Raw genomic sequence first — 14,434 nt, 5'->3', positions numbered from 1 at the left:
TCCTTTCCCTGTTTTTATTTCTAAAAATCTCCTTCTTTCCTAACTCAGATTCAGATTCAGATCCATCAAACAAACAAGCAAATGAAACCGTTTTGAATCGGCCTGAGCTTCAGTCAGATCACTTAATTATTGCTTCAACATCAGCGGGATTTCATCTATCTGTCACGCTGAAAGAGATGCAATCCACGTAGTCCTGAAGTGTCATTTGAAACATTTAATCTCCACTGGAAAGAATACTGCTGAGCTCTGTGGAGAGAAACGCAGACACGTTGGATGCTGGACTCTTAGTTCCGCTTGTTTGATGACGTAAGTGGCTCAATGGATACTCGCTGCACTGGGTGCAGCACTCTGAAGCCCAATCCAGGTTTCAGCGGGACTCGTCTGAAGGTCACAGAGATGACCCATGTACACCCGACGCAGACCTCCGGTACACGGCTCCGTCCGCGGCGTTGAATTGATTTCTGAGCCTTTGCTGCGCTTGTGGAGTGAAAGACACATTGGGGCCACCACGCCGTCCATGATCATGTCTCCTCTCACCCGATACCCATTAGAGAAGGAGACGGCGATAAATGATCGTCTTGTTCCTCACGGAGCGTCTTCCAGCATGTCAAAGCTCGAGGGATGATGTTAGCACACGGATAGAAGTTTGAAAGATGTGGTTGTCAGCTTCTTGTTGTTTTTTTTAAAGCAATGGATGATCTTTGAACTGGATGTTTGACGGAAAAAAACTAAAAGTGAGCGAAAACTCCAATCAGGCTGGATTGATGCAATAAACACAGGCTGCACCGCACTGAGGACGGTGAACACGTGACTACACACATTCAGGTCGTCACTTTGAGCAGATGTGATTCGTCAAAGACAAACATCCAACAACGGGGATGACCGTCACGTCTGAGATTCGGTACTTCTACAGCGGTCGGAGTGGTTATCACGAGAGAGTTCCGAGAGAAATAGTTTGGTTACACATAAAAGGCATTGTTAAAAAAACATATTATTACAAGTGAAGATAATAAACTCCTCTACTTTGCTTTGGAGAATTTAGATTTTTCATATGTTTCCATAAGCAATTGAATCAACAATACTGTACATGGTCAGACGTAATAGTCTATACTTTCATAAAGATTGGTAGAGTGGCGTTCTCCCTGTTTCACAAGTTGAGAAAATACTGAAACTGTCGCCCACAATTTTGAATGCTGTGTTGTTAGTAAATTGTTAATCAGGCTAAATGGAAATATATTATTGTAACTGTAGAGTTCTGATACCTTCAGCATGTTTGTTTCTAATGAATGATTTCTCCACACTCATCGTTTGCCATTCACACAGTTTTGGAACATTTTCCATTATTTTCTAGATCTCAGCTCAAGAGGAGAATAATCGCCTCACATTTGACTGTAAAATGTAACATGTAGAATAAAATGCAACACGTAGTAACGTTAGTGTTTGTGGCGCTGCAGCAGTAAAACCACCGGGTACCACATGAGAGTGTGCAGCGCCGTATGCATTCACGGCCTTAATTTAAACCGATCCAATTATCTCGGTGGCTCTGACAGATTCTTGAAAGAGACGACTTAATCAGAGTATCGTGAAAAGTAAAAACCCTGAGCTAATTTAATGCTGCGGGAAGACTCAAAGCAAATGAATGACTTCAAACAACAAGACATTATGCTTCACGCCGGCCACTCTGTAATTAACCTCCTTTACCTTGCCCGTCTGTGTATTACCACACACTTCAAACGCTGCAGAGTGTTTGATAATGACCGTGATTCAAATCCCAGAATTAAAAAGGCTTCAACTGGATTTCACTGGAGCGCCGCGAGCAGACGAGCCGCGCGACACAACGCGGCGGGCGTCGGGCTCGTGTTCATCTGGGACTCGTCTACACAGCTGCAGTCATGGCATTCTTCTGCCTCGGGTTGGTTTGGTGTTGCTGTCTTCCTGCCTCCCCAGTATAGACATACTGGTCTGGACTGGGATCCACCAGGTGCCTGGAACCAACCAAACGTGTTCTTAGGGCACAGTGAAGTCCTGTGGCCGTGCTTCAAATGAAGTCTATCACAAAACGATGCTCCTTTGGTCGTTATAGAACTCATTTTGTATGGTCCTACTTTTTAAAACTCTTCCGGTGGATGAATTCAAAGTCATTCGTGAAACAAAGGAGGATTTTAAGTTTCAGAGGGATCATCTTCATCTCATCTCCATCTCATCTTCATCGCCCCTACCTGTAACCTCCGCCTGCGGTTCCATGCGCCATGGTGTCGTACCGGAGTCCACGCAGCGGAGGGGTGGGAGACGGGGGAACGTCCTGCCGCAAGGGGCCTCTCTGCTGGGCGCTAGCAGCAGAAAACAACAAGTCCACCATCATCACACGGTGAGCACGACTGGGAGGACAGGTGTGAATAATAGAACAGTGGAGCAAAAAAGCTAAATTTAGCAAACATGCAAATCTATTTGAATAACAGCGAAGCGGCGTGGAGAAGTCGGGCCCTTCCTCTCAGTGTTTCTGACTCGTGTCTGAGCTCCGTGCTCAGCGCCGTGGCTCACGTGCTATGAAGCCGCCTCCGTGCCATTGGTTACCTTGGGTGGGGATAGTACCCGGAGTCGATGCCCCGAGGGTCACCTGGCCGTGCATATGGTTGACCAGGTGGGTAGCCGGGGTAGGACGGGGCAGCCTGGGGGTAGGAGGGGGACTGAGGGTACCCATGTGGCGCCTGGGGAGGTCCGGGGTAATGACCCGGCCACGGCTGCATGGCGTAGTCGGTCACATCCAACGGGCCTCGTCTGGAAAAGGAAATTATCACAATTTTAAAACAAATGATGTCATAAGACAACAACGTTTTAGGAACTCTAACACGGACATCGTGTGTATTCGATAAGAACATTTGGGCATTTGTTTTGGCATGGCAACAAACATAAAGAGTTGTATGTCAGTCCAGGTCCATTCACTCCCTGAACCACAGACTCCCGGGCCGATCCGTTCTGTGCTACTTGTGTTTGACAGATCAACTGTAGTGTGTTTTAATAAATAGGAAGCTAATTAATATTTAGATAATATTTTCCGTGCTAGCAGTTTTAATATACAAAAACCTTAATGTTATGAAAAGTAATGAATGAAACAACACACATTTGTCAAAATGTAATGTAATAATGCATTTATATAAATAATATGTAATAATGCATTTATATATATATATATGTATGTATAACAATGTTGCCAAATATACAATCATATTAAGATGAATATCAACACAACATCAATACGGTATGATTGTAATGTTATATATATAGATATTATATATATTTGGCAACATTGTTATTTCAAAATAAAGCCACATTGAAGTGAAATTAACATGATTTTCCTCCGAGACACGACTCGATGGCAGCAGCTCAACCTCTCGTTCTGCCTGAAATGACTCACGCACAGCGGCCAAAGATCACACAGCAACAGAATATAAGTGACATGTGACAGTTTTGAGAACACACACACGCACACACACACACACACACACACACAGATATATATCCTGCCCTTTCTCAATTTTGATTAAATTCATACTGACTAAAAATGATGTGAAGCCTGTATTGTATAAAGATGTGTTCAGAGCACGCTCCTCTCAACGAGCGTCATAATGACACTTATCGTCGATACGTAGTGTTGAGTTGCTCCAACCAATCAGAGAGGGGACCGGTTGCCTGGAAATAACGTTAATGTACACACGGCCCCACTAAATCAAACACAAATTTGTACATAAATACTTGCACAGAGCGCGCACACACAGACATACACAGACACACACACACAGAGCGCTGGTGGTCTCCATGCTGACGCCAGTGTGTGTCAATTTGGGTGGTCAGCAGTGGAGAGTGTATAACTAACTACATGCCCATCATGTTTGGGATGTCTGCTTCTGCCCCTCCTGGCTCCATACCGGTCCTGAGAGTCTCTCTCTCTCTCTCTCTCTCACACACACACACGTTACATTTCTGCTTCTCTCGTCTGTCAACCTATCTGTCTTCTGGTTTTCGACTTATTGTATTTATTGTAAGTCACTCCGGCTGCGTCTCAAATGTCTCCCTTCCTGATGGCCACAGCCGCTCCGACTTCTTCCTGCCTGCTGGAGGGCCGACCGACGCGCCGTCTGCCAGCTGCCTCGTCCGCCCATGTGTCCCGCTGCCTCTCTCGCTCTCCTTTTAGAGGTTTTTATGGCTACCGGTCTCCCTGCCGGCTAATCTGCATGGCTTGCTGGCCGCCTCTGAGCCCGTAGACCGGGGGCCATATCAGTCAGTCAATCTGTCACTCAGAGTTTGGCCCCTGGCACCGATAATGTCACCGAGGCAGAGATAAGAGCAGTGGAGGGGTGACGGGGAGGTGAAGAAGGCAGGGCACGGAGAGATAGAGGGAGATAAGACAGAAAGTAAGAAGGAGAGGGAAGGACGAGTATCGGGGGAGGTACACGGGTGAGATGCAGATAAAACACAAGGATAAGGAGAGAGGTAACGTGGTGAGGAGAATACAATCAAGGAGACATTGCCTCTGAAAATGTTAATGAAGAGCCAGCAGCAACTTTGGTGAGCAAAGGCTTCACTTTTGTTGAATAAGCACCAGGATCTATTGTGTTTTCTAGGCTTTTCAAACACTTATGAAGACACGAAAGCAGGAATTACTGGAACTACAACGATCATTTGTGACACACTTGTAAATAAGTCAATAAAAAAGGACATGCAGAGTGAAGATGAATGAAACAAGACGAGGATGAAAAAATGGAGCGAGAGGAAAGTATTTTATCTGTAATTATAAACACAATTTGGAAGATCAGACATCTAAAAAGACACATTGAAAATGTGATTTATCTTCCTCATTCCCGAGCTCTTATTTCACCGACCGGTGTGATCTTTCAGTGGTTACATCTACAAACTGCTGTACTGTATATACTGCATACTGTAGTATATTTGACCAATTTGTGCTTATTTGTGCTTATTAACTGAAGTCCTTGCTGAGGGATCTTTGGTGGACCTGCGTGCTGTTAATCTTTTAATTTGTATTTTAGGTGAAATTGGACCCGATGACAAGAATGAAGAACATCTCTAAATAAATAGACACTCTTATGTAGGTCATATAGTGGCATCAGCATTAAATTGACACCGTTTCATAACCGTGCAAAAGTTCCTTGCAGTAACTTTAAGTTGTCTTTCGCAGTTTCATTTCCTTATAATAGGATGCCTTTTGGGCTGTTGAAATTTGACTCACAATATAAAAAGTTACCTTTGCCACATAAAATGTGATGGTCATCTTTCACCATCACGAACACTTTTCAGGAGAATTTGATTGTTCAAAGAATATATATAAATATATATACTCCAGAGTCATTGATAAAGACATAATCGTTAGTTGCGGCCTTGGAATCATCGGAGAGTTGCCATATTTGGAACGGGGGTGAAAATCCAGTGGGAATTTTTTGGGAATTCACTGTAAATCCGGTGGCAAGTTTGGAATTCTCCCTCCAGGAACCCAGTCAGCAACGCACAGCAGCTGGGGATTATGGGGTAATGAGGATGGAACCCATTACTGGCACACACACACATGCACACACACACACACACACACATACACACGCACACACACACAGCAAACCTTAGCTCAAAGGCAGTGCTAGCTCCTAATCACCCCCTCCCAAACCCCACGTACTCCGGAGGAGGCAAATTGGCACACAGCTGGAGAGGAGTTAAGACCAAATGAGGAGGCTTGTGGTCTGTGTGTGTGAACATGTATGTGTGTGTGTGTGTGTGTGTGAGAGCGTGTTTGTGTGTGTGTGTGAGAGAGAGAGAGACAGAGAGACAGAAACAGATGTAATGAATGAGAACAGCTTCCTGGCACATGAAATAACTAGTTTAATATAATTGAGAGTAATCAAAGCCAAACGGAAGAATTGAAAACGTTTCAAGCAGAACAGGAAAGCCATTGGGGGCTCAGTTTGAAGTGAGACTCAACTACGCAATACCTGTTCGGGGATGCCTTCTTAACTAGTGTCAGTTACTGAGATGCATTCGGGAGACAAAGGTTAGATATTAAAGGATCATTTGAAAGGGTTCTCTCTTGGTCTGGCAGTAATTGAGAGTAACGTGAGCCGTTCTAATTCTCTGGTATTTAAGAGATTTCTGATGGATTTCTGAGGAAACAAGGAGTTGTTATCCCTCTGCACCTGCCCCTTTCTCTCATAAACACACACTTCACTTACTCTTTCTAAAAAGAGCTGGATACAGCTGTTATACTAGTGGACACACACACACACACACACACACACATACACACACACACACACACACACCATTGATCATCCCAGCCCGTCTCAGAGAGACACAAATACCTTTAAGAAAGAGAGACAAGTCATCGCGATGTGACACAACACATAAAATAAACGACAGCCGCATCGCAGATGGATCGTCTCAATAAAACCAAACACTAAAAGCGCAAACAAAAACAAACACTGCCTCGAAATATGAAGAGAGGAAAAGTTTCAGATGAGAGGGGGAGGGTCATAAGAGGTAGGAAAAGAAAGAAAGGAGGGGGGGAGAAAGAGCGATATTCAAAGTGAGAGAAAGAGGAGATTTAATGCCGCTTTAATTCAGTTATCTCTTTATGAGTCTTTATAGAGCCGAGTCTTCACCTTGTGCTCACACCCCATTTAAAAGGGATTTTAGGTTTGAGGTTGAGAAAGCACTTCATATATTTAAATTGCATTCAACGGCGTCAGATTCTTGGTCAATGAGAGTCACGATATGTTGACAGTGTGGTAATAAAACAGATTAATAGCTCAAACAGTCGTGATGTCATTTGGTGAGCCGCAGTGAGAACGAAGCCGCCGTGATGCAGCGTCCCCGGAGTTGAACCGAGTCTAACTTAGTTCCATCGTCCTAATGCGATACTTCATTATGAAGCTTTAATCACAGATGCATCACCGTCCAAACAACGACGCAATAAAAGCTTAAGTGAAAAATAATGAAGGGTGGAGAAATGCTTTATCTTCCATCTCAGGAAAAGACTGTACTGGAATATAAATGAAACCTGTGTGACATCCCCAGTTTCTTTTGTGCAAATGACATTTTATATTGGTTTAGAACCATATATATTAATATACTGTCAATTATATCCTCAAGTGCCTATCGTCTTTCCATTAAACATTGCATATTAAAAGTAGTGAAGCAAATGCTCTATTTTCACCTCTTTGGTGAAGTGATGAAGTCTGTGAAGTACAGCGTTCAACATGAAATGGGTTTTGCTTTTGAATATGCACATGTTTGCTGCATAGTGCTTAAAAATCCAATGACATCATCTGCTCCTTCTGGAGGATCCCTCACCATGTACAATACTGGTGGCACGGAACAATAGCAAAACAATGATGAGTTTAACAATGTAATCGTAAATCAGTGGTTTGTCGGTTTTCTTGCAGTTAACTAAGATTTTAAAGATTTTTAAGCGTCGAGGCCTTCAGCATGATCGCCAGTGGTCGTGTGGTAAAGTTTTAGAGTTGAAGCGCACGAAGCCGCCGCATTGACAAACTGCACGGGTCCGGCACGAGGCATCTGGAGGAGCGCTGACGGAGCAGCGGGACGACAACAAACTTCACACAGCAGAGCTGAGTCACTCGGAGTGAGAGAGAGAGTTTTGATTCGGAGAAGCCCAATAAGACACTAAGCTGTTTTACCACTTACGGTTAAGTGGTTACATACTGTGTGTGTGTGTGTGTGAGAGAGAGAGTGCATGTGTGTGTATGTCAGAGATGGAATTCTGTTGGTTCAGCTGTCAATGTGGTTTGTGTTGGTGCTTGTGTGTGTATGTGTGTGTGTGTTAGAGAGCTCTAAACCTCCCCAGACTCCTGACCCCTTAAGGTCACATGATACTCCATCAGCTCCCATCAAACACTTAGAAGATGGGGTCAAAGGCCAAGGGAGGGTATTATCCACTAGGATTAGGGGGCATACCAAGTACATAGACATAACATTCAAACCCTCGTTACCATTTGGTACATTGGACAAACCATTTGGTGACATTGATAAGTTTGACTGCAAATGCAGTAAAAGCAAAGCACACTTCCTGTTGTATTGTCATGCCTGATATGGGCAAAAAACAGCTGCTTTTCAGGGTCTTTCAATCACACTGTAATGGTGGACAGTGTTTTATGTTTAATTTCACCCAGAACTTAACAAAAGCATCTGATTCCAGCTAAAGTTTTGAAATGTAAAAAAAATGTGTTAAAAACTTTCATTTGATGCCGATTTATGTAAAACAAATGCAAAAGGGTCTAAATTATTAACATGATGGCTGCATACACAACGTCATGCTGGAAAGACAAAGCTAAAAGCTGCAACTCACGGTAGAGCTAGTTAACATTCACATTTAGCAGAATAGAACATTACCTCAATGTTACCTGCTCTGTCATAACCTTTAGATTGGATTATTATCACGGTAACAAAACATGAAGATTGTGATGTTTTTCTCCTGTATGTTAATTATAACAATGAAATTGGAGCCACCTCATTTGGAAGTAGTGGTTGTTTGTGTCACCCCTTGTTATGCAAACGACACTCAGTAAATATTAGTCTTCAAATCATGTACTTGTCATGTGCGTGAAACAGCATATTCTGATTGAGTTGCAATGGTTTAATGACCACGGTCAACGAGAGGCTTAAACAGAGTAACATATTCTGGACGGGTTGGATGGAGGGTGAAGAGTGTGCCAAAAATAAAGATCAGGCAGTTTATCACTGGGAATTATTTAAGTAAAATGAAGACGCAATCCTGTGTTTTGTTGACGTGCATACTGATCGTGTCGGTGGCAAAGGGCTGAATACTGACGACTTCACGGCAGGGCCACATTTGTGTTCAAACCAAACAACCAACAAGAAGTTTGGAGACAAAGAGCGGGCCACTAAAGACAAAACTCTTCATCTGTATTCCCTGATAAGCCCAAAGAGCAAAGGACAGAGAGAAGGGAGGTGAATGTAAAGAGGATTGGAAGATAGCATCAACAGAAGACAAAGAGGTGTGACCGCAGAGGGCTGAGACGGACGGGACTGGAGGAAGAGGGGGAGGAGGAGGAGGAGGAGGAGGAGGAGGAAAAAGACAAGGGCTGTGGCTCCATACTCCCTGCATAGTGCACGACAATTATCATCTGCCGTTTTATTGGAGGGGTCAGAATTCGGAGTGAAACTGTGTGCAACCATGTCTGACCAAAATGCCTTCACTTCAGCATTTTAACCCGTGAGACATTTGTGTGTAATTTTCATAATTAGCGTATGAATTATTGAGTTATGGCCCAAACCGTGTTTTGTCAGTGACCTTTGACCGCAAAACTCAAATCGGTTTATCTTTGAGTCAAAAATTGAAGAAATCCCCTCAAGATGTTGTGAAATAATTGGTCATGAGAACAGACGGACAACCCACACTCATAATGCCTCCGGCGCAGAAGCATTACAAGTAGTCTCCATGGCATGAGCACTACTTTCTGTCAAGTCAAAAGTTAGACAATGGAGGGGGGGGGAGGGGGGGGGGGGAGAGAATAAGATAGATAGATAGATAGATAGATATATACTTTATTAATCCCCAAGGGGAAATTTGTCGAGTCAGTAGCAGCAACACACAAGAATAAAAAAACAAAACACAAAATATAAGAAGGGTTAGGGTGATCTGGCAAGAGGTGAACTGTTGTAGAGCCTCAGCTGCCCGGCAGGAATGTTCTCCTGTATCTCCCTTGTGGCAGCGTGTCCCTGTAGGAGGTGGTGGTGGAAACGAGAGTGAGAGTTTCACACAAGCCGAGGGAAAAGGAGTGACGAATAGAAATACAGGTAGGAGAGATGGACTCTCCCAGATGGACGATGTCCTGTGGCGCTCGGAAGGAAAACATGAAAGGAGGAAGGAAGGAAGGAGCAGAAAATGAGAAGGCAGGGACAATAAAGAAAGTTAATGGTGGAGAGGTGGGAAACAGAGAAGAAGAGAATGGAAAAAAAGAGAGACAAGTGCTGCTCTCCAGAGAACTGGCATGCTGTAGGTCAGCATCTGCTGAGAATAATGGGCCCTACTTTAGAGGAACACACACACACAAACACACACACACACACACACACACACACACAGGATGCTTGCTCACACTGTTCACGTTTGAATGAAACTAAACACCTTCCAAGGGCTCCTATCCGTCTTTGTCAATAAAGTTCTGTCATATGTGATGAATCCACCTGGATATCATGAATTACAAACTGACGAGTCCAGGAAACCAACATGATTACATTCCCCTGTGCATGTAAGTTATGCCGTGTGTGTACGACGGTGTGTGCGGCCGCATAACACAGAGGGCTTGTTTGTAAGAACACAGTTGAAGTGTTAGAGGAACAAAAAGACAAAACGCCAGCAGGAAAGTAGATGGACGAACACAGGAGGATGAAAAGAGAACAGCGGCGAGCAATTAGAATACGGTATTGTGGAAAGTATGAGGACAAAGCCACGGAGAGAAATGTGGACAACGGGAGAGGGAATCAAGTAAAACACACATTCTGTCAAACTTAAAGGAGAAACCGTACGAAAAGAAAAGGAGATGGACAGAGGAGAACCTCATTAGAGGAAAGTGAGAGGAACTGAGGGATGAGGGCCTTCCAGATGGTAGGAGACCGTTGCCTCGGAAACACAGAGAGGGCAGAACAAAGGGGGATTTGGAGTGTTGTTGTTTCGCATCCCATCATAATACGGCCATGCCATTTGGAAACCGTGCAATGAAGCTATTGCCAAAAAAAAAAAAACACGGAGGCCGACAATTTATTGCGGGACGCTGGTCAACTTGTGAAATGAGAGGTGAGCTGGATGATAAACGGCCTCCGGACTTCCACGACTCACACGGCTGAATGTCTTTCAAGACCGTCGTCCCGTTCCGATGCACTTCCTCTCTCAGCGCTCACAATGTTGGAGCTGAAGCTGAGATCCATAAACTATGTCTCTATCAACTTACTAGGCACGCATCTGGGAAAGAACGAGAAGGAAACAAGTGGCCAGCGCCACGGTGGCGTACGACGTGGGGCCGCCCACAGCGGCGAGCACTAAGTCAACATCTGTTGGTTGGCATCACAAGGAGCACACGTGCAACATCAGCATGAACTGGTGCATAATATGTACGTTTCTACGAGCAGCCAAGGACACATTCTGTCGAATATCAACAGTTAACACTTATAATGTGTCGGCAATCCAATAAAGAGACCAAATGAGTGGGAAATGGCAATAAACAATTAAATGTTACAAATACAAGGATTGTTATTGCTACATTTCCACCTTAGCTAAAAACAAACTATCAATAAAAATCTATGCTGGAAGACAAAAATATATATGCATGAGTTTTACATCAACGTTAGATTCCTTATGAAGGAGATATTTAAGTATATTGCTTGTGACCTTTCTGATGTGCACCTGTACAAACTATGCCATTTCCCAAGCTCTCATATCAGAGGAAATGATAACCATTAAGGGGCCTCTCTCTTAAAAATGAAGCCATACGTCATGTTGAATGATGCAAACCACGTCACCAGCAATATCAACTTCTGGACATTTGAACATGCAACAGCATGAAGACAGATTCATCACATTGGCTGCAACCTCCAAAGTCCATGAATGGGCCGTGTCCATCTATACTCACTGAAAGTATCTAAGTAAAGATGATGATCAGTTATTGCAGTAACATACACAACCACTTAGGCAGTATAGTTGGCGACTTCCAAAAAACCCATGAAATCCATTACTGATAATGCCATATTCCGTACCAATAACCTCCATTATTTCACATCTTGAGCCAATAAGGTTCCCCCTCAGCAACATGTAATAGTTTCAAGCTGGGGACATTTTCCTCTATGCGAGGATACAAATTGCTCACAGAATTACGAACACCCCATCGCCTAGTTTGGTTGCATGAAGAGAAGTTCTGAAATAGTGCTTGAAACAGCAATCATGGATTGATGACACACTATTAAGGTGGGAGACACACACATGAGCACAAAGAGGACCTCAGTGTTTGTGTGGCGCCTTAAGAAAAAGTAATGGGCGCCACTACCCCTGTGCACGAGCAACTGCACCCACTCATGATACATTTCAGTTTCATTGAACACATGCATTGTGCCCTGAACGTCGGCCACTGGAGATGCATCCATTCACGATCGTGACCAGCGTAGCCTCACTGCTTTATGTCGACGCCAAAGCCTGGTGCAGTAACACGAGCTGCTTCCTGTTTCAACGGGTTCATAAATCATCAGAACAATTCATGACGCGTTCCATTTGGCGTCAAATAGTTTGACACGAGCTACATTCGTTGCTCATCATTGTTCCATGAGAGACAGAACTTTGCATCAATGCAGAAACATATTTAATCATCATTTAACTTTCCAATAGAAGTTTGAGAATTCCCGGGGAAAAAAACCCCAAAACAAAGCTTGGAGCAGCACAGGAACAGCAGATGGTCATTAGGCTGCTGCCAGATGTTAACATTTCACAGCTGCAAGTATTGAAAAGTATGAAGCGCAGTCGATCTTCTTGTTCTTCGGACAGACATAAATAATAATGTAACAATACTTGATGTATTTCCCACATTTCTGGTGGCGAGTTAAGTGCCACGAAGTAAAGGCCAACGCCAGCTATTAAACTAGACGTAAAATGAAGATGTTCACATTTAGGAAGTACAGAATGAGTAATTGACAGAATGATGTGCTTTAACCAGGCGTTTTTCTACCGCAATGCCAAAAGTATGGCATTTTACAACTTGTAGCAGACCTACTCGATCACATGATCTCATGATCTCGTGATCACTCAGCATCAGCTCAACGCCAGCAGGCCTAAAAAAAAAACCTGTGAAACATTCACCGGCTGGCACCTGAAAGAAAAACTTCCTCCTTCACCCCAGGGTCCAGACATATGAAAGCAAATCTCTCTCACACACACACACACACACACACACACACACACACACACACGGTTCTGCAACACATTACATGTTGTAACCCAACTTTCTGAGAGTCCAAGATCAAGATCAAAGCTGTGACCAGAACTCTGTAAAGCAGCAGTGGGTGAACAGCACAGAAACACTAGGAGCTAGAAACAAGACAGAAAAAGCAAGATGGAAGGGGGGGGGGGGGTCTTACTTGGTGTCCCCTTCATGGCTAACAAACTAGCAGAGACTCGCTGAGTCCAGAGACACAGAAAAACAACTGGACAATGGGGCGGATTGTGCACCAGTTGTAAAGTGGTCTGGGAAACTCTCGGGCCCGGTTGGGAGGTCTTCTCAAGAGAGATAGAGAGACATTCCCATTGCATTTCCCCCCTCGGCAAACTAGGGAAACAATATTCAACAATGTCCTTTTCACCTCAAGTTCAGAGAGAATGAGAAGGAGAAGAGGGGGTGGTGGTGTGTGTGTGGGGAGAGGAAGAACGATGCAAAGAGGAATGGCAGAATGCAGGGGGAAATAAATGAAGCAATGTGACTTAAAGAGACACACAGAGCCTGAATGCAACATCTGCTTTATAATTACCAACTATCCAATTAGCATCATAATGAGGAAGTGACAGCCTTCCCAGAAACCTGCGCAGCAATTACTATTGGCTCTTTTAATCCAATAAGAGTAATAACAAGGACAAATGGGTAAGTGTGTTCAGCTAATCCAATTGGGTCAAGGCTGTGTTTCAAACAACCGTGTGCTGTTATCACCAGAGATCCCAGAACAAAAACGAGTTTGTAATCAAAGCTGACCTAGTCCAGTCTTATAATAATCACAACTAGAATGGGCACTTGGTAGAGCGCATACCTTCGCATATCACAAGATTGGGCATTGAATTATGAACATTTTGGCATTAGTTGCATGCCAATTGGATAAAGATTGACCGCGCTATGGTAAAAAGAAGATTTTGACCTTTTCATGACCTTGACCTTTGACCCGATCGATCCCAAAATCGAATCAAATGGTCCCCGGATAATAACCAATCATCCCACCAAATTTCATGCGATTCGGTTTAATACTTTTTTAGTTATGCGAGTAACACGCATACAAATAAATAAATAAATAAATACACAGCGATCAAAACATAACCTTCCGCATTTTCAATGCGAAGGTAATAAATAAATAAATAAATAAATAAATACACGGCGATCAAAACATAACCTTCCGCATTTTCAATGCGAAGGTAATAATGCATTTCATTTTTATAGCACTTTTCAAAGTACTCAAAGACGCTTAATGCACTTTGAAACTCATGTACACGAGACGAGTGAATTAGTTTGTGATTCGAGTGGGTTATAAAACACACATTGTCTTTTTATTTTAGGCTGATATAATGTTTTTCTTTCTTTAGAGATGATATCATATATCATAGCGTAAATGTTCCTGTCACAATCCAACATTGATGAGAGTAAAGATG

General features: G+C 43.4%; 1 protein-coding gene across 3 annotated transcripts in view; it reads right to left on the bottom strand.

Annotated features, from left to right (window-relative positions):
- Nucleotides 1–388: 388 nt before the first annotated feature.
- Nucleotides 389–14,434, bottom strand: part of pard3bb (par-3 family cell polarity regulator beta b) — a 190,334-nt gene continuing 176,288 nt past the window's right edge. For all 3 annotated transcript variants that reach the window (XM_056428006.1, XM_056427990.1, XM_056427999.1), the window contains 3 exons: nt 2,575–2,778; nt 2,220–2,330; nt 389–1,985 (listed from right to left, as the gene is read on the bottom strand). In XM_056428006.1, the coding sequence (XP_056283981.1) occupies nt 1,877–1,985; nt 2,220–2,330; nt 2,575–2,778 (424 nt within the window). In that variant the 3' untranslated portion in view covers nt 389–1,876. The remainder of the gene's footprint in view (nt 1,986–2,219; nt 2,331–2,574; nt 2,779–14,434) is intronic.

Source organism: Pseudoliparis swirei, chromosome 2 (assembly GCF_029220125.1).
Source record: "Pseudoliparis swirei isolate HS2019 ecotype Mariana Trench chromosome 2, NWPU_hadal_v1, whole genome shotgun sequence".
Classification (NCBI taxonomy): Eukaryota; Metazoa; Chordata; class Actinopteri; order Perciformes; family Liparidae; genus Pseudoliparis; species Pseudoliparis swirei.
The sequence above is the reverse complement of the archived record's forward strand: the minus strand, read 5'-3'. Positions and strand labels throughout refer to the sequence as shown.